Source organism: Siniperca chuatsi, linkage group LG1, assembly GCF_020085105.1.
Source record: "Siniperca chuatsi isolate FFG_IHB_CAS linkage group LG1, ASM2008510v1, whole genome shotgun sequence".
NCBI classification, from domain to species: domain Eukaryota; kingdom Metazoa; phylum Chordata; class Actinopteri; order Centrarchiformes; family Sinipercidae; genus Siniperca; species Siniperca chuatsi.
Window position 1 is genome coordinate 15,312,334 of NC_058042.1, and position 27,704 is coordinate 15,340,037.

The 27,704-nt window shown below is 40.1% G+C and overlaps 2 protein-coding genes and 2 long non-coding RNA genes across 7 annotated transcripts in view; 2 read left to right on the plus strand and 2 right to left on the minus strand.

The window, feature by feature from the left end:
* Nucleotides 1–273: 273 nt before the first annotated feature.
* polr2l (RNA polymerase II, I and III subunit L) lies at nt 274–1,741 on the minus strand. Its single transcript, XM_044209159.1, has 3 exons — nt 1,587–1,741; nt 972–1,076; nt 274–554 (listed from the first exon to the last, which is right to left on the minus strand). The coding sequence occupies exons 2-3, from the start codon at nt 1,064–1,066 to the stop codon at nt 446–448; spliced, it is 204 nt and encodes a 67-aa protein (XP_044065094.1). The 5' UTR covers nt 1,067–1,076; nt 1,587–1,741; the 3' UTR covers nt 274–445.
* On the plus strand, nt 435–7,402 carry LOC122882126. 2 transcript variants are annotated; one of them, XR_006379291.1, is made up of 2 exons: nt 435–573; nt 7,124–7,402. It is a non-coding gene; the product is annotated as an uncharacterized LOC122882126 (long non-coding RNA). The 2 variants fall into 2 exon arrangements; XR_006379290.1 differs by having other exon boundaries at nt 540–678.
* Nucleotides 5,432–10,614, minus strand: LOC122882117. Of its 2 annotated transcripts, none has more exons than XR_006379289.1 (4): nt 10,377–10,614; nt 9,008–9,071; nt 8,187–8,806; nt 5,432–7,463 (listed from the first exon to the last, which is right to left on the minus strand). It is a non-coding gene; the product is annotated as an uncharacterized LOC122882117 (long non-coding RNA). The 2 variants fall into 2 exon arrangements; XR_006379287.1 differs by lacking the exon at nt 10,377–10,614 and adding an exon at nt 9,245–10,119.
* Nucleotides 10,615–10,624: 10 nt separating this feature from the next.
* Nucleotides 10,625–27,704, plus strand: part of dagla (diacylglycerol lipase, alpha) — a 35,354-nt gene continuing 18,274 nt past the window's right edge. For both annotated transcript variants that reach the window (XM_044209065.1, XM_044209073.1), the window contains exons 1-8: nt 10,625–11,464; nt 24,831–24,932; nt 25,046–25,257; nt 25,455–25,556; nt 25,649–25,787; nt 25,946–26,033; nt 26,811–26,945; nt 27,049–27,126. In XM_044209065.1, coding sequence (XP_044065000.1) covers nt 24,838–24,932; nt 25,046–25,257; nt 25,455–25,556; nt 25,649–25,787; nt 25,946–26,033; nt 26,811–26,945; nt 27,049–27,126 — 849 coding nt within the window. In that variant the 5' untranslated portion in view covers nt 10,625–11,464; nt 24,831–24,837. The remainder of the gene's footprint in view (nt 11,465–24,830; nt 24,933–25,045; nt 25,258–25,454; nt 25,557–25,648; nt 25,788–25,945; nt 26,034–26,810; nt 26,946–27,048; nt 27,127–27,704) is intronic.

Here is a 27,704-nt window from a genome sequence, read left to right on the forward strand (position 1 = left end):
TGAACAACCTTAGTGAATACTTTTATTGATCATTCTGATGCCTTTACTGCAGATTCTGAGACTGATGTGGTTAACTTAATTTTCCAAAGGTCTTATTTGGGTCTCTTTTAATATGTAGAATAAGTAAAATTAAAAGCTGTGATTTTCTCCAAGATTTGAGGTGCTGCTTTTTTTTAAATGCACAGCACACAAGTGTGAGATTTCATTTTCCCCTTATAGTTCCAGTGGAAAGGGGGATGTGTTAACTAGATGAACTAGTAATACAGGCAACAATGTCATTTAACAGCTTTATTTATTAAAAAAACCCATCAAAGTGCACAAATGAATTTTCCAATAGTATTCACTGTGGTCGCCATTTGTTGTCACCCATCAATGTAATAACATGAATTTGTCCATGCCACAGCCCCACAAAGTCCTTGCAGTTCTTGAAGGTGGCCAGGTGCAATCACTTCTCCAGTGGAGCATAGTTCAACAATTTCTCAATAAGATCCACGTGAGAAAGGAGCATCCTCCGACAACAGTATCTCTTCAGGCCCAGGGCATCAAGTGCATCACTTAAGAGGGAGAGAGGAGGTAATGTTAGTCCTAATGCATGGCATACAGATCACAGAATGAATAAGTAAAGTACATAGACATTACTGCAGACAATAGTCCGGGGAGCAGCCTAAATGGCCTCAGGTAATTGCTATTATTCATTTCATCTTAAGTCTGAATGTAGACAACCGAAACCTTGGCGGAAACGGATATACCATGTGACAACTGAGTAGGCTAAAATGTTTTGTTATGTTGTACTTCCACTTGACTGCTTCTTTTGACACAGCCGCTACCATGCACGTTGCAAAATGTAAATTGTTTTGGGTTTGACTTGGCAGTGTATCACTTAAATCGTGAATATGTTGCCACGAAACACTACTACTAGCGACATCTGGAGATGTAGTGCAATGACAGAAACCAGCAGGTGTTCATCTCACCCCTCGGTATACTCTGCTTGAAGTAGACCGAGGTATGCCTCCCACTTGTTACCTACGATCTTCCCACACGTGAAGCACCGGACAGGGATGATCATTGTAGGACACCTGGGGACAGAGGCACATCAGCGTCAACATTAATACCTGCATGTAAAATGTAATGCTAGCAACACTAATAGTAAGTCCAGCAGTAAAACGAAAGCGGTTTCTCCTCCTGGGATATCGCGCTGTTACCTAAGTGGTATATCGGATAGCTAACATCAATGTTTTGCTAACATTCCAGCAACAGAAGTTTTTTTTAGCTTTAATGGACGTGTATTCGTTGAAAGATCAGCGCAAAATAACGGCAAGTCTTAAGCTACAGTAGTTTCTGTACATATAAGTGATAATTTTAATGCTGTTTTTCCCAGAGTCAATTGGTGGATTAATATGTAACGTTAGCTAAATCCCATGGTTTAAGCTAACTATAGCCGATAGACTGTAGCCACGCGATTAGCACAACAGTAAACTGTTAGCTAACGTTAGCCGCTAGTAACATGTTGCCACGAATTAATATACTGTTAGTTATTTAACAGTCAAAACAGAGTATAAAAAAAATCTCAAGTTTTATTTACTCACCGTCACCGATCTAGTCTACCCAAAGCTTAAAATGTTATGTGTTTCTGAGCGAAACTAGCTGCAAGAAAGTGATGGCGGCCTCCCTCGTTCGCTCTAGCCGCAACAACAGCAGGACTTCCGGCCAGATCTTTCAGAATAAAAGCGTAATTTGCATTTACTGATAAACGTTAACATTTTATTAGATACACCCTCATTGATATAAATAGGATGGACAAAATATTTTAAACATCTCCCAGTATAACGCAACGCAGTACATTTCAACAGCAGCACAAACCACAGCCTCCAAAATGACCATAAAGTTAACTGAACACCTCTCTTAAATAGTTTGAACAAAAGCTGATGCCATTTACAAACATTATAACCCCCATGAAGGTAGGATTCTGTTGCAGAGCTGTTGTGGTAGACCGCATTGGTTTTACTAGGTGTACCTAGTTGAGGCTTTTGATTAATATCTTACACTGCATTGTAACTTTTACTCTCCCATTTTATCTTGTTTTAATTTTCTATTTGGAACACAGGGTGACATATAAGAGCAGAGGTAGAAGCACTCAGGTGGACTACATCTTGTGTAGACGTTGTAATCTGAAAGAGACCAGTGACTGTAAAGTAGTGGTAGGGGAGAGTGTAGCCAGACAACACAGGATGGTAGTGTGTAAAATGACTCTGGTGGTGAGGAAGATGAAGAGGACAAAGGCAGAGCAGAGGACGAAGTGGTGGAAGTTGAAAAAGGAAGAATGCCGTGTAGTTTTTCAGGGAGGAGCTGAGACAGACTCTGGGTGGTCAGGAAGTGCTTCCAGATGACTGGACCACTACAGCTAATGTGATCAGGGAGACAGGTAGGAGGGTACTCGGTGTGTCATCTGGAAAGAGGAAAGTGGACAAGGAGACTTGGTGGTGGAACGAGGAAGTGCAGGAGTGTATACAGAGAAAGAGGTTAGCTAAGAAGAAGTGGGACACTGAGAGGACTGAAGAGAGTAGACAGGAGTACAGGGAGATGCAGCGTAAGGTGAAGGTAGAGGTGGCAAAGGCCAAACAAAGAGCATATGAGGACTTGTATGCTAGGTTGCACACTAAAGAGGGAGAGGTGGATTTGTACAGGTTGGCCAGACAAAGAGATAGAGATGGGAAGGATGCGCAGCAGGTTAGGGTGATTAAAGATAAGAATGGAAATATATTGACAGGTGCCAGGAGTGTGATGGGAAGATGGAAGGAGTACTTTGAAGAGTTGATGAATGAGGAAAATGAAAGGGAACGAAGAGTAGAAGAGGTGACTGGTGTGGAGCAGGAAGTATCAATGATTAGCAGGAGTGAAGTGAGGAGGACGTTGAAGAGGATGAAGAGTGGAAAGGCAGTTGGTCCTGATGACATACCTGTGGAGGTATGGAAGTGTCTAGGAGAGGTGGCAGTAGAGTTTCTGACTAGTTTGTTTAACCAGATCTTGGAGAGTGAGAGGATGCCCGAGGAATGGAGGAAAAGTGTACTGGTGCCAATGTTTAAAAACAAGGGAGATGTGCAGAGCTGTGGCAACTACAGAGGAATAAAGCTGATGAGCCATACAATGAAGTTGTGGGAAAGAGTAGTGGAAGCTAGGCTAAGGGCAGAGGTGAGCATTTGTGAGCAGCAATATGGTTTCATGCCTAGAAAGAGTACAACAGATGCAGTATTTGCTTTGAGGATGCTGATGGAGAAGTACAGAGAAGGTCATAGGGAGTTGCATTGTGTCTTCGTAGATTTTGAGAAAGCGTATGACAGGGTGCCAAGAGAGGAGCTGTGGTATTGTATGAGGAAGTCTGGAGTGGCAGAGAAGTATGTTAGAGTGGTGCAGGACATGTATGAGAGCTGTAAGACCATGGTGAGGTGTGCTGTAGGTGTGACAGAGGAGTTCAAGGTGGAGGTGGGTCTGCATCAAGGATCGGCTCCGAGCCCCTTCTTGTTTGCTCTGGTGATGGACAGGCTGACAGATGAGGTTAGACAGGAATCTCCATGGACTATGATGTTTGCGGATGACATTGTGATTTGTAGTGAGAGCAGGGAGCAGGTGGAGGAAAATCTAGAGAGATGGAGGTCTGCTCTGGAAAACAGAGGAATGAAGCTTAGCCACAGTAAGACAGAATACATGTGCGTCAATGAGAGGGACCCAGGTGGAACGGTGAGGTTACAGGGAGCAGAGGTGAAGAAGGTGCAGGACTTTAAGTACTTAGGGTCAGCGGTTCAGAGCAATGGAGACTTTGGAAATGAGGTGAAGAGGCGAGTGCAAGCAGGTTGGAACAGGTGGAGAAAAGTGTCAGGTGTGTTGTGTGATAAAAGAGTATCAGCAAGAATGAAAGGAAAGGTGTTCAAGACGGTGGTGAGACCAGCGATGATGTACAGCTTAGAGACAGTGGCACTGAAGAAAAGACAAGAGGCAGAGTTGGAGGTAGCAGAGCTTAAGATGTTGAGGTTCTCTTTGGGAGTGATGAGGACGGACAGGATCAGGAATGAGTACATCAGAGGGACAGCTCATGTTAGATGTTTCGGAGATAAAGTCAGAGAGGCCAGATTGAGGTGGTTTGGACATGTGCAGAGGAGAGACTGTGAATATATTGGTAGAAGGATGCTGAGGTTGGAGCTGCCAGGCAGGAGGTCTAGAGGAAGACCAAAGAGGAGATTTATGGATGTAGTGAGAGAGGACATGAAGTTAATTGGTGTGAGTGAAGAGGATGCAGAGGACAGGGTTAGATGGAGGCACATGATTCGCTGTGGCGACCCCTGAAAGGGAACAGCCGAAAGGAAAAGAAGAACTCTTTTTAATTGTATTTAAAGGTATTTTTACATTGCCTTAAGTTGCATTTCCATTTTGTCTTGATGTCTTTGAATTGCCTTGTTGAAATGTGCTGTAAAAATAAACTTGACTGGCCTCACCTCATAAAATGGCAACTGAGTGTAAATTCAGCACATAAACTAAACAAGTTATTTGCCAAAAGCTGCCACACTGTAACTGTGTAGAATGACAAACTGCAGACGCCCCAAAACAAACCATCTTACCTTTCTGTGCAATGGTGTTTTCACTTATTTTGGCTACGTAGACCTCAGAACTGCGAGACTGCATGTTGTATTGACATCTCCCTGACTCTCTTGTGAGTTTTGTTGCACCTGTTATGGCAAGTCTAAGCTTATATCTTTATGATTTTTTTTGTATATTCTTTTGGTTACCTCAGCAAACTCCTAGCATAGTTCACACAGCTTCTACCTGAGTAGAATTGGCCAAAATGAAGAAACATCTTTGTGGGTGTGCAGTTAGAGCACAGTAGAGCTAATAATGGCTTTTGTAGGCCAGTATAGATATTGATAATTGAAAGTAAAAAATAACCACATAACATTACACACACTGACCAAATACGTACATATTTTAGCAAGTATTCCTCAAATGTGGTTACTGAAGAGTGATTAAAGACATGTACTGACTGCTGATCCAAGATATTTTACAGTTAAACTTTGTTGTCAAGATCAATACAGTAGCTCACACCCTGAATATAAGTTAACTCAAACTATGTTGTTTTACTGTTCATGAACATGAAAGATTTAATTTTACAGTGGATATTTTTCAGGTGATTATACATATTTCTGTTGTAAGCCTGTAGCTTAAAATTTTGATTTAGTAGGATAGAAATAAGACCAAACATCCTAAAAAGTTAACCAAAAAGAGGGTGCTCCAGCATGCTAACATGCCAAAAGTATATCATTATTATATTGTCTGACAGTGCAAATTAATCATGCAACTGCAAATGAATGATCAGTTTAATTGAAAGACCATTTCACATCATTTTAAATAGAGTGCAGTTGTTCTCAAATAAATACTCACTTGGGCTGGTTCACTGCCTTTTAATAAAGGTTAGATTACAACCTCTTTCTTTTTTACATTTAGGAGTGTGGGGGCAGAGGGGAGTGTGCATAAGGAAAATATGTTAGAAATATATAAAAAATATATCATAACCATCATTATCATCTTTACAGTCACCATGAAAAGCATCATCCTTACCATCATCATCATCTGTAACATCGCCATCACTAACATCAACAATATTATTACATCATCATTTATGTAATTTAACTTGCTACAGCACATGTGCTAAATGAGGAGTCCTATCTGAATTATTGCATTTATACGCTGTTGAAATTATGAAAATAGGATTTTTCTTTTTTTGGTACACTGTATTGTACAATGTAAGGTGAAGTTTGTTTTGGTATTGGCATACTATATTTTTTTGGATGTGTTTGGGGTGTTGAATGTAGTATGTTTGTACAATATTTTTGGCCAGTAATGTGTTGTAAAACTCATACGTATCCTTAAAACTAAAATCAAGTAATGGTGTGTGTCTACTTCGACATCGCCATGAGCTCTACATGTGAGTGGACAATATTGTGTACAGCTGTACAGATGAATGTGTGCAACAACGAAATTGTGACTAGTTGACTTTTTTTTTCCTCTGAGTAAACTATACAACAATAGTTCTACGCCCCAACCTAGGATGATCTCATTACATTATAGTTGTACTTAGTTATTAATGAGGTTTAGATAACAAGACTTAAACCTGATACTGCAACACTAATGGCTGTTCAGCCTGCTACAGCTACATCTACTGTAAGATGTAAACAGATTGAACCAGCGCAACTGTGGCTGTTGTGTAAGACATGAAAGGTTATTGATTTGTGACATCATTTGACAGTAAAATAAAACTCTTATTCTACAGCGAGAAGTAACTTCACTATTATTCTCTGCCACATACTGTACATATTCTCCAGCAATCCCCTACATCCCATTCCTAAACCATTGCATGCTTATATTTTCTGTCTCTGAAAAAGTAGATTTTTTTTTTTTTTAAATTGCACTGTGCTTTTTTGGATATGCAGGGATTCAGTGTCTCTCTCCCTGTACTCTGAAGAAAGAGAAACTGAATCCCTTCACTTAGGCATTGATCTAGCCAAAATATGTGCATAAAATGCATATCCCCAGCTGTCTTCAGGCCAACTCTTTCAATTGTATTATTTAAAAGTAAAGTACTGATAGCAAGTATTAATATCTATAAGTTTCAACATTATGAATACAGCTTTTCATTATTTTTTTAGCAAAGTGAACCAAGCTCATTTCCAGTGCAAGAATGTACAAATATTGCAAGCTTATGTCAATATTTGTGCAAACTGGATTAAACAAGATAAAGCAGTTGAATAAGCTACCTTTAAAGGTTTAGACTCAGTACTACAGTGTGAGGTTTTTTTTTAAGAAATAGATTATTACAGTTGAGATGCAGTACTGAAGCAACTTCATGCATATACTATGTGTAATTATGCTCCATATACAGCCTTGATCAAAACGTGAATGGTTTGATTCACTACAAGTGGAAGCAGGCCAAATAAACAAAGATAAGATGCACAGTGGCTCCCCGTCCCCCATGTGTACCATCATAGTCTGTGAACCACTCAGCAATGACGCTCTAAGTTATCAACCAGTAAATACTTTAATTTGAGATAATGATTTGGTTTTAATTTCTCCTTGCCAGTAGCAACACTCCCAGCAAGATGGCTCCTGCAGCAATAACGGCACCACCGATGAGAAAGGGTTTCAGGTGTTCCAGAGAGTCTGTGCCGGAGGCCACAGCCTCTTCACCTGCCGCTGCTGCTTCAGCTTCTGCTGCCCCATCCTGGGGAGGAGGATGCTCAGGCTCAGGGGCCACAGGGGCAGGGTCAGCCTTGCGTGGGGCTGCCGGCTCCTTCTTCTCTGCTTTAGATGCCGCCTTGGGTGCTGGAGCCCCGGACTTGGCCTTGGCTTCCATGGACTCGGGGACAGAGGTGTGGTCTGGTCAGGAGAAGTCTTTATAAGGTCAGCTCTGTGCTGCTTCACTGAGGAAAAACAGCAGACAGACACAGCCAGATTATCCCTCTAAATTAGGCTCAGACATCATGTTATCTGCTCTGCTGAATGTAGAGACATTGACATACGAAAGATACACGATTCACTGTACAGCAGTGAAGCAGTCATGTAGTAGTGGGGCCTTAATTGTGACCTTGGAAAAAGATGACATTGATGGAAACACTGATGCTCAGAGGACAGGGAATTGTTTATTTTGGTCACAGCAGCTGTGACATAATCTTCCACTGAAGAAATAATGTTACGATAGCTTCCTCGGTAAAGCTTTTTCATGGGACAATCTGCTAGTTTTGTAATGGATGAAGAGGGAATGGTACTGCAGCTACAGAGCTTATATATAGTCAAGGACTGAATCTCTCTCTCTGGCCTAATCCAGATCAATAACGTGAAGAGAGCAAGACAGAGCTCTTTCTCCGTCTTGCTCGCTGTTCTCTCACTGTAAAACTGCATGAGTCATATGTGCTATAAATGGAGGACAAGATGGAGGAGAGAAATAAGGACCACCGTGACTGCGAGGAAATCAGTGAAAAAGCAAATGAGGGAAAAGAATGAAGAAGAATAAACACTGCTATAATTGAATGAACGCATCATAGCAGCTTGCACTTTACAGAATGAAGGCTGGACACATCTTTACAAAAATGCTTCCTATTAAATCCTGCAGTGATGTGATAAGAGCAAATATGGACATTACATACCTCTCCAACAGCTCTGTAGAGATTACAAGGATAACAGATGAAGAAGGAACTGCAGCAGCCTCTGGAAGTGAGAATGTCCTTAATATAAGAAAATGAGAGAAAGCGGAGAGATGGAGGACACTGAAAGCAGGAGGGAGGAGAATGAGAGAGGGAGAGGAGGATGTACCATCTGGTCCTCAAAATAGGGGGAGTCTATTCTTTGATTACATCCTGGGTTTTAGAGCCTGTTTAAAAAAACTTAATCCAGTGATTTCAACACATACACACAGGTTCTTGTGAAAATAATTTTGTTTGGTCATTTTTGAGGTACCTTGCCGTAAGAGTAAATATTTGGAAAATTACATTTTCATTGTTTTGGCTCTGTACTCAAGTGCATTTGATTCCAAATTAAACAATTACTGAGTTTAAAGTGCTGACTTTCACCTTTGAGGGTGTTTATGTCCATATTGTTGACAGTCTGTGTAGGAACCCTTTTCATACATAGTCCCCACATTTTCTGACAGAGCAAGAGCAGAACGACAGGGCTACAGAGCATCCACTGCTCATCCATGGATGTAAATTCCAAATTAAAGCTGAAAATCAGAGCTTTAGCCTCACTGTTTCATTTCCAAGACAATGTGCTGGAATATAGAGCCAACACAGAAAAAGAATGATTGATACATATAACACAATCTGCATTGTACAGAGAATATTTCTTATAATTACGAATAAATTAATTTAGTTTATTTTTAGGGCTGATAGTTACAAAATATTTAATGTACATATACTGTGGGTAACCACGTCGGTTGATCTCTCTCTGTCCATCTATTCATTATGTATACCTGCTTGTCCTGTGTAGAGTTGCGGAGGCTCGACTCTATCCAGCATGCATTGAGCAAGAGCTCTCTTGAAAAGATTGTCAGAGGAGCATTACCACTAATTGACAACAACTAATCAGAAGGCACTCACACAGTCTTACAGTACTTAGAGAGGTAACAAATGCAGTACAAGGACAGATCATTGTTATGAAATTGAAATCATTTTGCCCCACCAGCACATGCCCCAGCGACACCGCTCACCATTATCTTCAGTCAGTTCCCATAAAATGGCTGGACACTTATTCAGTCATTTTATAGGGAAATGAGTCGTGTTGCTTTCTTCTCAATGAAAGGGAGTCACCCCGCATCACGTTTGCCTCTGTGCAAATGTGCTATGTAATGTGAGAAATGTCACATTGCAAATATGCAGAGCAATATCTGTTTCTCACATTATAGCCTTTATTTCTCAAACAATATTTCATATGTATTTATCCTGTTACATTTGACACACCAATTACAGGCACCTTTGAAGTTATTTTCAGACAGCAGATGTCTATGCCCCAACCACAGTCCCTGTGACAGGACTAGGGCTGATGAGGTCTTTCTCATTCATCTCAGAATCAGAGTCAGAAATACTTTATTGATCCCCGAAATGAAACTCTTTGTTACAGCAGCTCGCCTTTACGTCAGTGCACACAGGAGAAAGTACTAGCAAAAAATATAATACAATACACTATAAAAACAGGTATCTGATCTTTTTAATAGCTTGTTGGCTTAGCTTTGTAGCCTGATAGCAGACAGGATTGTCAACAGTCAACTCGATGGAGTGGGTGGATTCGAAGGCCAGGACCCAGGCAAATAGCTTCGCCTGCGTTTTTACATCTATTTTCATGTGTAGATTTTATGACGTAACGCGGATCCACGCCCAGTATACGTCGAACCAAAGAAGATCGTAGTATGTCAAGATAGTAATCGGTAAAGCACGGAGTTGTCGTTCAAAATGCGTACTGGTTGACGTAAAACCAGCCAAAGGGCGTCAGATACAATCTCAAACTGATCAAAAAGAACTTGAACTCTAATTTACTCGAAAATAAAATACAAAAGTCACCCTCCCATGTTTATGTCAATTAATATCATCTCACCTAATATGGATTTGAAATATCGCTTGATAATCACATGAGCAAAAGTCTGTTTTCAGTCGAGTCATGATGTGACGCAAAATAAATAAATTATACGCAAGGACTAAAAACAAAACGTAGAATTATGGACGGCACGTTCATTAAGTTCATTTTGGTAATAATAAAAAGGTAGCCACATTACATTTTTGATAGTTTTAAATATAGGTTTGTATACGTTTTGTATAAAACGTTGGTTAAAAGTCATGTTTATTTACCGCACGCAAGTCAAGCTTTGCCTGCATAGCTGTTTCGTCGCTGTGGTAACGAACTATGCTGTTGTAAATACTAAACTGCGCATGCGCCGCGGCACAACGGGGCCCAATCAAATACGCTAATAACATTTTTGCCTTTAAGATAGCGTAATGCTATTTTTAACAAATGGCATTCAAAACAGCCAACTCCCTAGAGACCTGAACAAACAGAAGAGTGTCAAATTCCCCCGGGGTCTTTCTGGCTGACCTCACAAAGGGGAGCGGCAACCTCTCGAAAAACACTGCTCTCTTTGAATCGGTTGTGGATTCCTTGATATTCATAAACCACCAGTGGCGCCCTTTCTCCGCAAGATCTCCAAAGTGTCCGAGGTCTGCCGTTTACAAAAACGAGTCAGGTGTGCGTAAACATAACGTTGTATGGGATTTGCGCAGCCGAACACGGAAGGGGAATAACCAAATCGTACGCTTTTTTCAGTGGGAGAAATATCCGAGGGGATTGGCCAGATTCCCAGGAAATGCTTCCTCCGTTTAGCTGCTATACACGCTGAGGTCCGGGAGTTGTCCGGTGATGGCACACACAAGCTACTGACTACAACGTGAGAAGCGAAGGGCTCGTCTTGTTTGTTAAACCCGAGGCACTGTCATCTTCTGTGGATAGAAATCATCATGCCGAGCTCCGACGGAGGGACATAAAAACGACCCACACTCACTGAACTGCCACAGCCGACGACGTGTTGCAATTAAGCGGAGAAGCAAGCCGTCAGTATCCGGCGGTTTGAAAACGACCGTGTATTTGATGACTTGTCTTTGATGGCATGTATCAGGTTTGCCTGACACCCGCATGGATGTACCCGGCAGATAACCGAGGAAGCTCCAGCTCTTGGAGGTCTCGGAGTCCATTCATTCTCCTGTTGTAATGACGTTTGTACGGTTATTATAATTCGATCGGTGAGACATTTGTGAATTCACCCCCCCAAACCCTGAACCGGTGTCGGGGAGAGCGAGCGTGAGGCGGGTCGGCAGTCGGAAGGATATGGGAGAGCGAGCGGAACCGGTGCAGTGGGTCTTGTCAAGGCATCGTCAAAATACAGGTGAGCAGCAGCTACCGGATGAGGAGACAATTTGACTGATTACCTGTCTCTAGCTATATGCACATGCACGGCACGGACAGTGTGACCCGGCTTCTTAGTCCATGTTTTAGTGCTGATTTGAGACACATTTCTTAGGCCACATCTCCATTAGCTAGGCCCGCAGGATGCCACTTTAAGCAGCTGTCCTGATTAAATGAGATTAGACACTACCGCCGCTGCTGCTTATCGCTTTGTTGGAATCACACATTTTGATGCTGTTGCACATACAAACACCAAGGCTGCAGGTAACAATAGTTTCAGTGGTTGAGTTACTGTATATTTGCTATATATATATATATATATATATATATATATATATATATATATATATATATATATATTAGTTTACTATATTTAAAATAATAACAAATGGCAATCACAAGTGACGAGCCCAAAGTAATGGGTTTTTTTTTTTTTTTAGCCTAGTTGGTGTAAACTACCAACTCCCCAAGTATTCAGTTAAAGTAGTAAGTAAAATGACAGACTCCATTACCAATATTGATTATGACTAATTCTTCTGCTTATTTAATAACTCACTGGTATTTTCATTGCTAAAAGACTTAAAGCCCATCCTGTACATTAACCAGACTGTATGCTTTTGGTTGGGCAGTAGCTGACATGCAAAAAAAAAAGGACCTGGCACAGCTGCAGTAAGGGGAATGTCACACCTGTTTATCATTTGCACTGAGAATACTTCACTGATAATTCCTTCATTCCTCATTTGTGGATACTGTTTTTCCTCTGTTGTCATTATGTTCATGCCACTCAGAGTGCAAATGCCTTCATTAAGCAATGTTTCAGCATAAATGACCAGAGGTGTCAGTTGGAGAGTGACGAGCTGTCCTAACGAGGATAATGAACGATATAAGAGAGATCTTTATTTTGAGCAAAATAAGAGTTGAGTTCTGGGAAGAAGAATGAGGAGAAAGTGGGAATGTTTTCCATTACACACAAAGTGGCACATATTGTAGTCTTCTGTTTTATGGTAAGGCACCAGATAAGTTTGTCATGAGCAGAGGCACTGAGTGTTTATGGCACACAGATAGTGATAATTGTAGATTACTAGACTATATCCCAGCTTTTACGATTTACATCTTATTTTATACTGATTTCTGATCCGGCCTCTTACTGTAAACCTATCGAGTATAGACGAGCTTAGATATTTTATCAGATTTAAATAAAATATCAATCCAAGCCCAGCCCAGCCATGTAAGGCTGCATCAACACCAGTGTTTACGCTTGGTTCTCTGGTATCCCTGTAGGCTTCAACCCTAGTGGAAACCAGGTGCCTCCCGGGAGTTCTGGCAGATAGTTTGTTGTCTCTTTGTTTTCCAAAGCATTATGTGTGACCTCTCCTTGTGCCAGAAATCTAGCTCCTCTGCTCTAATATTAACTAATTATTTTACATTATTTGATTTAGCAGGGCCTAAATCTGGTGTTTGGGTGTTTACAGGTGCTTTGGGATGAAGCAGCAGCAAAGTAGAGCATTTAGCCATATTTGATGGTTTTGGTCCTGCAGGTAACAAGTGTCAATAATGATGGAACAAATTTAGTCATTTGTGAAGTTCCAATGTTGCCTTTTCAGGATTTCAAAGAAATGATCAGTTATTTCTCACACTTGTGCCTTTTTATAATTTGGACAACATCCTTAAATAGATGTATGAAGTCCTGTTGCATTGTGTAAATCAGGGATGATTAGAGTTCAGAAGTATGTCTAAAGGACAGGGTATAATGTAGCGTTTTAAGAACCACCTAAAGCATGTTATTTTTTGATAACTGCTCAGTGCTCAGCTTGGAGTGGAATATAGCATGACTACACAATGGCCAAAGATTTCGGTAACTTCATTTAAAAACTGCATTTTGCTTTTTCTTGTGTTATCTTTGACTAATATTTAAATTTGTGACAAACATGCAAAAAAATAAGAAATCAGGAAGGGGGCAAACACTTTTTCACACCACTGTATGTAAAGGTCTTTGCTATGTCTTGAGATGTAGATGTCATAGTATGTCATTTAACATGCACCTTTGATTTTAGAGTTGCTCTTTTTAACAGTGCATGATGGGACAGGTGTTCCAAATAAGCCACATGTAAAAGGGCATCACTCTCATAATATCCATGAGACAGTATTGATGGTCTGGCAGGTGCTTTGCAGGAGGTTGTGTGTTTGTGTGTGTGTCCCCTCCCGGACAGACTTGCATGTCTTGCGAAATCTATAAGCTGCAGGAACTTAAATCATGTGATTCTACAGTGAAGCCATTGATAGACCGCTGTTCAATACAAGTGTGTTTTAAAACACCAATTTAAAGTACCATAATACATTCAGCATAGTGCTGAAAACCTATAGCTGCAGTAGTGTGTTGCATGGACAAAACTGCTGTAGTTATTTTCAGTATCTGACCAGATACAGTGACAAACGGATCTGTGCATGGTTTGTGGTGGTAAGCCACAGACAGGTTGGCAGAGCACATATGTTACCACCCCAACACCAAAAAAACATTCATGCATACACAAACACACACATGCAATCTGCAGTACACATACTATCACATCAACTGAAAGAAAGGAAAATGGAGTGGGAAGAGGTGAAAGGGATTGAGTGGGTGGCAGTGGGAGAAAAAGATGGAGAAAGAGGCAGAGGGAGAGTAGGAGTGAGTGGCACATGGCTTTCAGTCTAAAAAAAGATGAGCAACACGAAACCAAAACCAGAATCGGGATTAGCTAGATAAGGAAGAGGAGGGGGACAGGGGAAGAGGGGAAGGCTCGAGGAGAAAATGTAGGTTTCCTCTGCACCGAAAATGGTGCAGATGCACGCGCTCGGTTTCATGCTCATAAATGTCCTCTAAAATATGAATACTGAATGAGTGTGTGGGTAGAAGGAGAAGGAGTGAGCATGAGGATGGGAAGGCAAAAGATGAGCGAGGCAGAGGGTGAGATGGAGATAGGAGAGGGTGAGATTCTTTAGGATGGACAGAATACTGCTGTAGTGTGACAGAATAGGGAGACAGGATCATTAGAGACAACAGGAGCAGAGCCAGGGATGTGACAAATGCTGGAGAGAATCTTGATCTGAGCAGAGTGTAACACTGACCCAGGCAGAAAAAGAGAGAGACTAGAACAGATGGATGTATTACAGAGAGATTTGGGACTGTGTTGCAGTCGCGCCATCATGCCAACCCGCCATAACCTTGGCATTTTCTGTAGACATTTTCAGAAGTCTGTCCAGGGTTGGGCCAAACACCTCACTACATGCCAAGCCCTCTTCAGCCTGCATTCACTGCCTCACTGTTTATCAACTAATTTTACAATAGCTGAATAAGCTTTTAACACACATAACCCAAGGAATATCACATGAATGATGTGAGTCAATCCTGTCTGAAAGCAATCCTGGCTGAACCTTTATATATGAGAATGTCATTATATGCCCAACACACACACACACTCTGCACATCTGTATATGGTCTGTCAACTTTGTCACAAAAGCCAAATCCTTACATTTTGTGTGTACAGACAGCATGACATTTTAAGACATTGTTCTGTGAATGTAAAAAATTGATTCTCCTTGCTATTTTAAAAGATATGAATTTTTCATTCACCAAATAAAAACACCACGTAAGCATTCACATGGATAAGCACAGGACATCCATACTTGCTGCAGCAACTAAATGTGCTGCAGTGAATGTCAAATACATCCAGGACGTATTCAGATGCTTACGTGAAAGCTCAAGTCTGTTCACCTGTGTTTTGTCGGACACACCTTAGTTTACATAGATTCTCTTCTCACCTCCAGTGTGCTGTGCATGAAAGCTGCTTTATTTCATGCTGACATTTAGTCACAGTGTGTGAAGAGTGGCACTTAAAACCGGGAACAAATAAAGAATCACACCCCTACAGATTATTGAAACATGTCCACAAGTGTTGTATCTGCTGGCTGTAATGTAATGTAGTTGTGTAGTATGTATTTACTGTCTATTGCTCAACTAGCAAAGTAGCCCAAACATACTGGCAAGGGAATGCACTTCAGAAATGGAATAGATGTTCTGCCAAAACATTTTGATCCAATGTGTTTACTGAAGAAGAGGTGAGGCCACTCGTCAATGTGATGTTTTTTGAAGCACACCTTAGGATATGCATGGTTTGACAAGAAATGTCGTCATCAGAGCGTGCTCAGTGCTTCAGAGCAGAGCATCCCAATTTTGGATGGACACCCACAAAAACACACTGGCATAGCGTCCCTGTTTCTAAGACAACCAGGCATCCTGTTTTTTAGTGTCAGACTAAATGTGCATACCTGCGTAAAAACACCTGTTGTTTGTCAGTGGCTGTACCATCATATATCTGTTCAAACTATAATGATAAACACAAAGTTGCTTGAAGTGATGCTCTACCCAAAATCTGTCTTTTGAGTGTCAAACAGTCACCCCCTGTAGGCCTGAAAGGTGCCTATTAGTTAAATGGATTCCACCGATGACACCTTTTCACAGCAAAAGTATAAAAATGTCTATAGAAACTTCTTAAACCACCCTTGCAGCATAATCCAATTCTCTGCTGTCCAGTGAATACTTTCAGCGCAGCTTCAGAGCTTCGAGTGGCAGTAGCGCAACACAAAAGCTTTGTATTTAGCCAGTTTGGGATCAAACATGTTTGGAAAATTCTGTGATTCTGGATGGTTTCAAGAGGTTTATGTGGACATTTAGACTTTTTCCAACATGAACAACGGGACACTGTTGGATTGGACAGAAGTCAGGCTGATAATGAGGAAACAACAAACTTTGCACAATGTCCTTTTCAGCCTACAGAGAGTGATTGATGCTCAAAATATACAGCAGATTATGGATTATCACTTTGAAAGGTACCTTGTGACACGGTTTAGGTTTGAACTGATCTGTTAAAAGATGTGCTATATTTCATTAGTGTGAAAGCAAAGTGACAATCTTGAAAAAAAGACCTGCTTTATCATAAAAAAGGGTGACTGAGACAATCAATTCTGCTGCAGTAACATAATAATCACCTGTAAAACCTGGGAATTGTATTTATCTATTATAATGGATCAGAATTTCTCACCTGTTTGTTTTCAAACCAGTTTGTAATATCTGCTCTCTCCTCTGTGTGTTGAGATGTTTGCTAGACAAAGTAATTCTTCTTCATGAGCTTGCATACACTGGTGATAGAGGTTTCTCAGGGAGAGAATGTGAGAGAAAATAAGAGGCTATAACCAACAGGCTGTGTGCCACAGCTTGGCTTGATGCTGCTGTTGCTGCAGCAGACTCACTGAGTGAGATGGAAGAGTGGGATACTAAAACACCTGCTGCCAGTTATACCTGATCAACCTCAACATTGTTGAGTTCAGGTGGGACTCAAATTTGCTGTTTGTGCTGATTTTAGATTCAGGTCCAGTATCTGTATCTACCTCAGGAACGATATATTGATATATTGACAGTGTTCTGTGTAATCGTTTGAGCAGTCGGACCAGGTGAGTTTTGACTTTCATCTTTTATTAGCAATGGTGGAAATGAGTGTTTACCAACAGGATGAAGAGATAACAGACCAGACAGATTTTTAAAACACCTATATTACACCTGTGTAAGTAAAAATAAGATTGTCATTTGTGTTAGATTGATTTTACTAGGTTATAGCAGGTATAGGAGATGCATCAGACAATTCAAAAACATCATTTTCAGTAAAACATGGATGCTGTGCTGCATGCCTGCGCCCTGTTTGTTTCATGTCCATGTCATAGACAAAGCCATAATGACGGACCGGGAGCCCTGTCATTGTTGTTACATCATTGTTGTTGCATCACGTGGGTATGGGCCTGGGCCTGACACACAGTAGCACGCTGTGCAGAGCACAAAAGCATTGCTCACGTGCAGGAATATGTCAGTCTTTTCACAGAATACACACTAGTTCAGGATGAGAGTCAAGAGTTTGCATGACTCATGCCGTATGCAGAAAGCACTATATTAGCAGAGTCAGGGACAGCAGCTAAGCCTGGAGTTGTCTCTGTAGTAGAGCTGCCCTAAAGGTCACGTTTTAGACATTTAGATGCTCTCTTGATCTCAGGCTACAAACAGAGCAGGGTGTGTGGTGTGTGCCAGCTTCAGGTATTGGAACTGAATGTATTTATTACTTGAGAGGAGGTTTAAAAATACAAACTTGTTTTGAAATGACCTCAGTAGCAACATTGGGGAAGTTTCTCTACTATTCCCTCAACATCAATAAGGGATCGGCTTGTCGTTTGCTTTTATCCTGACTGTGCATCATCACCAAGAAAATCATGGAGGGTATCACTTGAATTATATGAGCAAAGTATACTTGTCAAGTTAATTGGGTTTTGCGTTTTGAGTTTCATCACAATAAAATGAAATGTTCAGGTGTGGCTTGAGCTATTGGATGTATGCTGTGAAAGTAGAATTATGTCTGTCAAAAAGTGTCTTTGCTGTGTGCTGCTTTTGAAATACTCTGTATGTTGTCATAATTTACAAAAGTCCAAGTGTGTCCAGGGAGGCCTTAACATTGTTAATTTTTGTGTGTAGTGTATTTTTTGAAACATAATTAATTATTGCACAGAAAGCATATGCTGTGATCCTTTTTTGGGATGGATTTGGCAGCATTTGTGTATGTTGGTGTATTATATGGAGCATCGGTAAAATATTACGTATACTTCTATAAATAACCATCATTGTCAAAGGAACGTGGTATTTCACATTTAAATCCCAATTTGCTCATAGCATGATGCATGTCTTTATTTTCTGAAGATATGCAGTCTTCTAACTGTAAACATCTTATGGAAATAAAATATACACCTTTCTGGTTTACTCTCAAATTCTCAATTGCTCAAGGATGTTAAGTTTACTACAAAAGCACACTTAACTATGCAACTCTGTCACTACACCACAGGTAATGCTGGTATGATCTGTTAGCATTTCACTGTGGTAAAAAAAGTCTTAAGTGCATCTGCTAATGTCTACAGTAGAAGCTAAGCAGCACCACTAATAGGCTATCATCTCCTGGGTGATGGATGGGAAAGCCCTTTAGGAGGCAACTGCTATTAGTGAGGCTGTTGGGTTGAGACATGTACTGATGGCCAGAGTCGTCTTCCATGAAATGAGGCTAGCAGAGCTGATCTCGTCAGAGGTCAGTGCTGATTAGTTGGACACAGAACTGATTACAAGAGTAATAGGCTGGAATTCCTGTATGTTACCGTACAGCTCGATAGCTTCCCTATACTACGATGGCTAGCGTACTCTGCTGTAAGGTTTTGACTGTAAGAAAAAGGCAAGGTTGACTTTAAAATGCTTATCATCAACAGCAAGTGAAATTCAAATTTGAGGATTCAAGTCTGATCTTAAGAATTAGTCACAGCTGTACTTATTAAAGTCTTTTGCAGCTGGACTTGGATAGTACACTGATAGTTAACGGACATTTTTCTGAGGTGTTCTCAGCACATTGATCTCCTCAGAACTTTGGGAGTGATCACTCGGGAATATTGATTGACCTCAGAATTTGTGGTTAGCGTTGTTGCCTGACAGAGGCCTGAAAAGTGAGAATACAACCTGAATACAGATTTAATAAATATAACATAGTCCAGCCTGCTCATGGTTGTGTTAAAAAAATATTTATGAGACATTAACAAAAAACATGATTTGTTAATGACAACATGGCTCAAAAGACAACTGATAATGATAAGGGTGCTAGTAATAATGTTTGTCTAAACGCAATTTAATGGGTTAGGGTTATAATAGTCATAACTCATAACTGGTGGCTCGGGAGGTAGAGCAGGTTGTCCACTAATCACAGGGTTGGCGGTGCTATCCCCCTCCTGCCCACATTTATATATGCCTACATTTATAACTGCTGAAATGATTAGTCAATTAATAGATTAATCAATTGACAGAAATTTAATCCACAACAATTTGAATTAATCCAATAGCTTTCTGTTTATCAAGCAAAACATTCCGTGGCTTCACTTTCTCAAAAGTGAGGATTTTCTGCTTTTTTTTTTTTTTTAATGAATTTTTAACATTTTATAGAATAATCATTAGTTGCACCTTTAGTCACGACCAAATCGAATCGCACAATAAAAGGCCATCAATAATCGTAAGCACTAAGTAAGGAACAAACAGTCAAAATAATAAGAGAAATGTAAAATAGTTTTTAGAAAATAGTGGCTTGTAACGTAATACACCCTCTGAAAGCCAGTGTTGGTCCTGATTTCATGAAAGCAGTGATGAATTACTAAATGTGCTTGTAAACTTTTTGACTTAGCAGATTTTGTTTTTAAACTGGGAAACACTGAGCTCAGCACTGATAAATCTGATTTATTTTATGTTTGCGTAGTATGATCTTGTTAGCAGTAGTTAATTATATTGGACAGATTCCACATTATCTGATTTGATAGTAGTATAAGCTAAAATAATTTAAAAAACTCAATCATCTGTTATTTAGGCAACAGTGTTTTGGATTAGTTATTAAGGCAACAGTTATCCACAAGACAGTTTGCAGTGCCACAAAAAACTTAACTTGGAAACCATAAATCACCCATTGCATGCTGGGATAGGCTCCATCCCCCCCGTGACCCTGAACAGGATAAGCAGTTTAGAAAACGGATGGATGCATGGTTTGATAGAAGGAACTGGCACTTGGTAGTTGGACTTTTTTACTTTTCTTTATAAAAACGTTACTGAGTAGAGCTACACTTTACACTACAGCAAGGTCACACTCTCTAATCCCATTTAATTTATAATTATGTCATAATGTTTTTTCCACTGTTGAGTTTAAGCCATATTGTAACAACAGGCCTGGAGGCGAGTGCTGATAACAGTGTCCCTGGTGGTCTAGTGTGCGCCTTCTGCATTTAAGAGATCTGCTTGATTTCACTGGCCTGATTGTTTTGGCCTAAATGAGATTTGGGGGGAGTTCAGATGTTCCCTTTTTCATTTCCCCTCTTTCTTTTCTCCCTCCCTCTTTCCACTGTCCTCTTTAATGTTACTCCAACCCAGATAGAGTTTTTAAGTATCTGTGAGGTGACTTCAGTCACATGAACCCATTCACATGCCCTTGTTTCTTTCACTCTCTTGCATTACCTCAAAGCTGAGGAGCCAAGCTTTATATTGGGGTATCCAACCATTTGCTGTGGATGGCTGAGAGTAAAGAGGTTTGTCTTCCAACCAAACACTATAGCAGCTGATTTCACTGTGTTGTCCGTCCTTTGTGGTTGAAGGTCTGCCAATCAGTGAGACCGCCTGCTGTAGTGCTTTGATTGGAAGGAAAACCTTCATACTGTCACTCCACTGTTCATGGTTTAACCCCTCTGCTTTTGATGCAGTTAGCCAGGTGTAATCACCTGCCAACACAGCTTAGGCTAAGTTGCTGTGTGTTACTAAAACATTGAAGGAATTAGTCTTTTCTGGGCATAACATGTCCTGAAATATTTGTGCCCATTCCATGAAATCACAGTTTCTTAGTGTTCAAAGAAATTACTCTTGAGCCTGAGCACTTGAACCATCCGAATGTGACGGTCTCGGTGTGGCAAATGCTGTGCTGTCTGTGGGGTCTCAGGTGGTATGAGCCTCTTTTCATACAGGTACATGTCAAGGTTTGAAAACAGGGATGCATGAGATAACAGAAAGATAACTGAGTGTTGGTGAGGGTCTAATTGTGACCACTATTGGGAGGTGAGCAATTAAAAACATTCATTGTAGAAAAGGAGGCGTGTAGACCTCTTTGCTGCTTAATATACATTTTCAAGCAGCCACAGCAGGCATGTAACAGTCAGGTGAATAGCGGGTGTCTGCTTGATTAAGGCCATTCACAAAGCAAAACTAGTTCCACCAGTCATTTCTTCCCCTCAGTAGAATAGAGAAGTTAATTATTGCCGTGTCCTGTCACCCCATTAAATGTGATTCACTTTTAGCTGAAGACTGTTCTTGTTATTTTATCACAATACCCATTCAGGCCCATGATGCATGTGTGTATGAAGTCCGTGGCTCATTTCCAGCTCAATACTGCACAATAGTAATAGCTGGTAATATGGCTGAAAAAAAATATCTCATTATTTTATATATTTAACTCACCCTGTTTACATTGAGTGTTACTCACCAAAACACTCTTTATGTGTATCCTTGAGACCTAACGAGTGTTTTTTAGCATTTTTGAAAATGCTTTAGAGAAAACATAATTAATATACACATTTAGAAAATTCAGGTTGTTGATAAATGGCTGGTCTATAAAGTCAAGCAACCTACTGTTGTGACCAACACTGAAATCATCAAAGAAAATGATCAATAACCAGAACATAGAAAATTTGGTTTGTTCGCCTTCTTCCTTCTAAACTTGTCCCCTCATTGATTCCCTAGACACAAAACACATTGATGGTAACTGCTCCTGGCATGTATTTAGACATTTCTGCCTAGCTTATATTGTATCCCTCCTAAATGAAGACGAATATTGTAAACATTTGATGTATCACCCAGTGTTTGATAGTGCACAAATCATGATATAAAGCAGGAATAGCTGAACTGAGCTGAACTTGAGGTCAGTAGTAGTCAATCCAAATGGAAGATCTGACAGAGAGAAGTCATAGTCACAATTCTGCTAAAAAGTACTGGAGCCCACATTTCATGTTGGTCCCAAACAATAGGGGAAAGCTTTGATCCATATTTAGTCATAATGCTAGTCAGCGCAGGCTCAATAAGCAGTCACTAGAGCAATAAAGGAGGGAACGGGCACACAGCTGAACGTTGGGGATAAAAAAGGTGCAGCGATGTCTGACGTATGTTATGATGAACTGGGGGGGCGCACATGCAAATCCATTCTGACAACAAGGTCTCCAGTGTTCCAGTGTTTCTGTGTGTGTAGTGATAGGAGAGAGAAGGGTTTGTAAAAAGTTACTTCTCCACCAGATCTGCACAGAGGAAATGCCAGTGTTTTTCTGTAATACGCTACACATCCCTTCTGAGAGCTATGTAGGTGGTAGCACAAATGCCTCAATGAATGTTTTATTTTTTTCTTTGCCTGACTTCTTGCTTCAGAGGTAATTAGGTGCATTCTTGTTGAAGTACAAACGAGGAACAGTGTATGTTCTACACACAAATTGTTTGTTTATATTTTCAGGTTATTTCTCAAGATTAGCAAGGCTGGATGGATTTCCTTTTTAAGCCTTCTTAGTATAAGAAACTTTAGACCACTCTTCAATTCAAGATAACATGCAAAGCTAATATATTGAATACATGTGATACATGTTTGGTGAGCGTTGGAACAATTTGGTCCGAGACAAGTCTTATGCAGATGTCTGAAGGGGAAACTCCTTGTGGTCTGTCCAGGGTCTGATCTTTTACATTTAACTTGGCAGTTAGCCAACCAGGTTATGCTTAGTAGTGCAGATGCTTTTTCTTTTCAAATCCTTACTCCTGTTAGTGCAGGACACTTGTTATCTCTCTTAAAAGCAAGTGCTTTCAGAGACTTTCAGAGTTTTATCTTCTTGAAACACTTTTTGTCTATCTGTCTGTCTGTCAACACAAAGCACAAGGACCACAGGTGTAATTTTCACAGCAAGTTATTGTTCTACTGACAGACAGCTTTTTTTTCTACAGTTGTTTAGCTGGATTTTTATTGGCAGCTTGTAAAAGAATATGTCAATGGCTATAGTCAGACTAGGAATGTAATGGCATGCATGTTGTCTTGGCTCCACCTGACATGCACAAGTAAAAAAAACATTACTACATTCCAGACCGGTGCAAGACATGCAACAGCAGCAAGACAAGTAATGGCAGGAGTAAAAAATGTGAACAAACTTGAAAAATATCAAACAGAGAGATGCCAAATGAATAGTTTTGCTACACCACCAAGTTGTTGTGCCAGTACTTGGCTATCTTGGTTATCTTCTCTTTCTGATCAATTTAAATTAGCAACCTAGGTCTTGCAACTCCTGCTTTTTGCTCATTTAAGGTCTCACCGAATTGCCTCTGCAGTTACACTCTTCACGGAAATGCCGATCGCTGCATCTCTGCTGGCCGAGTCAACAATTTCAAACAGGAAGTTCATGTATAATACTACATTTACCTTTGACTAAGAAATTATGCAACTATCCATTGTGCTATTTTATGCAGGCACGATGCAGAGTGAGACTTTAACAACTCTGACTGTGGTATTTATGAGTGAAACAAGGAGGGTGCTGCCAGTTTCTCAATAACTAAAAAAATGTGAGAAATGTTCTGAAACAATACTAAAAAGCAGAGGATGTGGATAGTGACCAACAGGAAATCTTAGAATTAAGGGTTGCTTTATATGCTAAGCTCATCGCTACCCTATGGCTAGATTGTTTTTAATAAATATATATATATATATATATATATATATATATATATATATATATATATATATATATATATATATATATATATATATATATATATATATATATATATATATATATATATATATATATAAATAAATATAATAAATAAATATATATATATATATATATATATATATATATATATATATATATATATATAAATAAATAAATAAATAAATAAATAAATAAATAAAAAAATAAAAGTCAACGGTTTTGGCATGATGGATGGCATATTTTTTTGACAGAACTGAAAAAGCTATCCCTTAGCTTTCAGCAAATATGCAGGAGCAGCGCACGATAAAGGCTGTATCAGCCTGTATCAGCTCCGTAAGGCCTGCATCAGCCTCTCTGTGGCTCTTTCTCTCCCTACTATTTCTTTCCTACCATGCCTTTGACAGTTCATTTCAGTTCATCCCAGAGGAAACTTGGGTAAACTCACAATGCTTTTTCAACAAAGAGAATGGACAGTGACATAAAAGAAGCTTCTTCACGTGGCCATAACTAGCGCGGTACCATCATATATCAAAGCTGGTCCACCTTCTGTTCATTAAGTGGTGCATTTTCTCTGCATCCCTTCACTCGCTTAGTCTCATCTTCTCCACCTCCCATTATCTTTCACTCTTGTGCTCTGTGCATGTCTATTTCCGTTATAATCCCTGCAGCCCTCTCTCATTTTTGATATAGAGAGTTTAAGAAATAGAAAGTAAATCATTGCCCTATTCATGCTGATGATGCAGAGCTTTGAGCAAGATCTGAGCTGGTGAGAATGTTTGAATGTGCTGTTTGTTCGTACATTATTGGTTTGTCCTTTTTTTCCCCTCTTTAGTTGTACTGTATGTTGGACATTAGGTTAAACCTTTTCAAAACTACCTGTGGAGAATCGAGGCATAATGACTTTTTAGACAAAGAAGCAAGGTTACAAATAATGTCCATTGTCCCTCAAGTTGCCTCTCCCGTCGGTCTTCCCACAGGGCAGTGATGCCTGGCATGGTGATGTTTCGGCGGCGCTGGTCAGTTGGCAGTGATGACCTGGTGCTGCCCGCCCTCTTCCTTTTTCTATTGCACTGCGTCTGGTGAGTCGGTGTTTTTTTTTCTTTTTTTCTTTTTTTTTTTTTTCACTGTATTGATTTTTTGCATTTATATTTCATTTTTAATTTATCGGTGTATCTCTGGCTTTCATACTCAGGTTGGTGGTTCTGTCTGTGGTTCTGTTCGGCCTCCCATATGGCTCAGACCAGTCCTGTTCTGTAACGCTGGTGGACCATGGCCGAGGGTATTTGGGCATCCTGGTCAGCTGCCTTATCTGTGAGAGCGCCATCATGTGGTTGAGCATGAGAGGCAGCATTCTGTACACACAGCCCAGGGAAGCTGTGCAGTACGTCCTCTATATACGACTAGGTAAGACACGCAGGCACCCTCACTTTTCTTCCTGAGGTTCGCTTTTAAACAGGACTACCTTTTGATGCTTGTGAAAATTGGAGGAGGTGGTTGTGAGGATTACTTGTGGTTCCAAGATTTGAACACTCTCTATATTGATTGGGCAGATATTGATATTGATTATTCTCTTCACTCCCTCTCTCGCTTTATCTCTACAGCTATTCTGTTGGTCGAGCTAGTATATGCTGTGGTAGGGATTGCCTGGCTTGTCCAGTATTACCAGCCATGCTCTGATGTCACTGCCAAAAACCTGGCTTTGGGTGAGTGAAAGAGGATACAAAGCAGAATGGGAATGGAAGTTAAAGGGGTTTGTTATGCTTGAATGTGAATAATGTTTTAATATTCTCTGCAGGAATTGTTGCATGCAACTGGCTGGTGATATTCAGCGTTTGCATTACCCTCATGTGCACCTTTGATCCTACGGGTCGGACGTTTGTCAAACTGAAAGCCACCCGTCGACGTCAGCGCAACCTCACTACGTACACACTCAGGTATTAACACGCACTTAGATTCTTTATTTCTCTCTCTGTCTTTTATTTTGTCTTGACACAAAACTCAACCAAAACACAGCATCCAGGCATGCACATCTTACCTGTTTTTCACACAAATTCAGTCTTGATAGTATTCTTTGCCTTTTCCTCCCAATTAGACACAGGCTAGAGGAAGGCCAAGCCAGCAGCTGGAGCAGGAGACTAAAGTTCTTCATGTGCTGCACACGAGCCCAGGATACACAATCAGTGAGTCACAATACACACTTAGCTGTTTCCTCTCTGCGCTTAAAGTAAAACAGAAAGGAATGAAAGCAGAAATATGTCAGGCAAAATGGTCAGAGAGCCAGTCATTAAAATAAGCCCTGACAGGATGAGTCAAAACTGTGACACAAAGGAGCTTTTTGCTCAGCTACTTACCGGCGACATTAAGCATTTCATATAAAATATAAATGTAAAATTATTTCATTTCAGGCTAAATAAATTTACACGCTGTCCGCAAAAGAAGTAAAGCACAACTGTAGTCATAGAAATTTTAGTAACTACCATTCACTAGACTAGACTGCAGAACTGAAGTAATGAAAGTAAAAATATCCAGAAACATTGCCATCGGCTTTTAGCCAACTATCCAACTAATAGTTGAGCAAGACATGCTGTCCTCTGTAAGTAGGTACAAATCCACTGGACATGATAAACCCACAGCTTAGCGTCCTTCAAAATGTTCAAAATATCCAGACAGTTATACCATATGCTATACATCCATACATGTGATGTCCAAGTGTGCATTTATAGTAATCAACAAGTAACATTTTTTTGGCAAAGAATATTGCTAGTGAATTTGAGAAGCCAAAGTTGCCTCATCTTTGGGCTGAAGTTATGCTACCTAATTTAGAGATCTGTAAAATTGCAATAGGGGTGGGGAGAAATATACATTTTTAAATTTTTGTGGACTATTATTCACTTCTGTCCTCTTTTTGTAACTGCGCTTTGCCAACATGTCCTGATATCTGCTGCTCTCCTGTCCAGGATGCGTATTCAGAAGTGGCCAGCCTTTTTGCAGAGTTCTTCAGAGACCTGGACATTGTGCCTAGTGATATTATTGCTGGCCTGGTACTTCTCCGTCAGAGACAGAGGTCTAAGAGATCTTCTATCCTGGACCAGGTATCACTGTCTATAAAAATATGTTAATATATGTATTTTTGTGATTTGTGTAGGCATGTGCTGTAATGAAAATAACTTTTCCATTCTGTTTTCTATTCCTAAGGCCAACAATGACATTTTAGCCTTCTTATCTGGAATGCCTGTCACTCGTAATACTAGATACCTGGATCTTAAGAACTCGGTGAGTTTCAATCTGTGTTATTAAAAATTGACAAAGTCAAGGTTGACTTGTGTGTGTGTGTATATATCACTTGCTAAACCACGTGAACAGTGGACTCTTGTGAAAGTTAAAAGGTTTAGAATTCAGGTAAACAAAAATCACAAATACAGCATGCATTTTAACTAATTCATGAAGGCTCTCGTGTCTCTTATTTACCCTTGAAAGGATTCTATTTGCTTAAAGTCTGGTAAATGATAGAAACAATACACAAAGAGAGGGATCACTTGTTGCTGACAAAGGTTTCACAAAGACTTCATTATTTTTTAACAATGTTTCACAAATTACAATAGGGAAGAAGAGAAATTGTGATAAGTAGATATAAGAATAATTGAAGAAACCTAGGGGCCTCAGGGTCCCTTGGTTATTGGCTCCATAAAATTTAGTTTTGTGTATATCTCACACCATACAAACAAAACACACATCCTTGTACTTCTATCCTTGTGAGGACTGTCATTGACATAAGGCATTCTCTAGCCCCTTACCCTAACCTTAACCATCACAACTAAATGCCTAACCCTAACCCTGTAGGGAGTTATCCT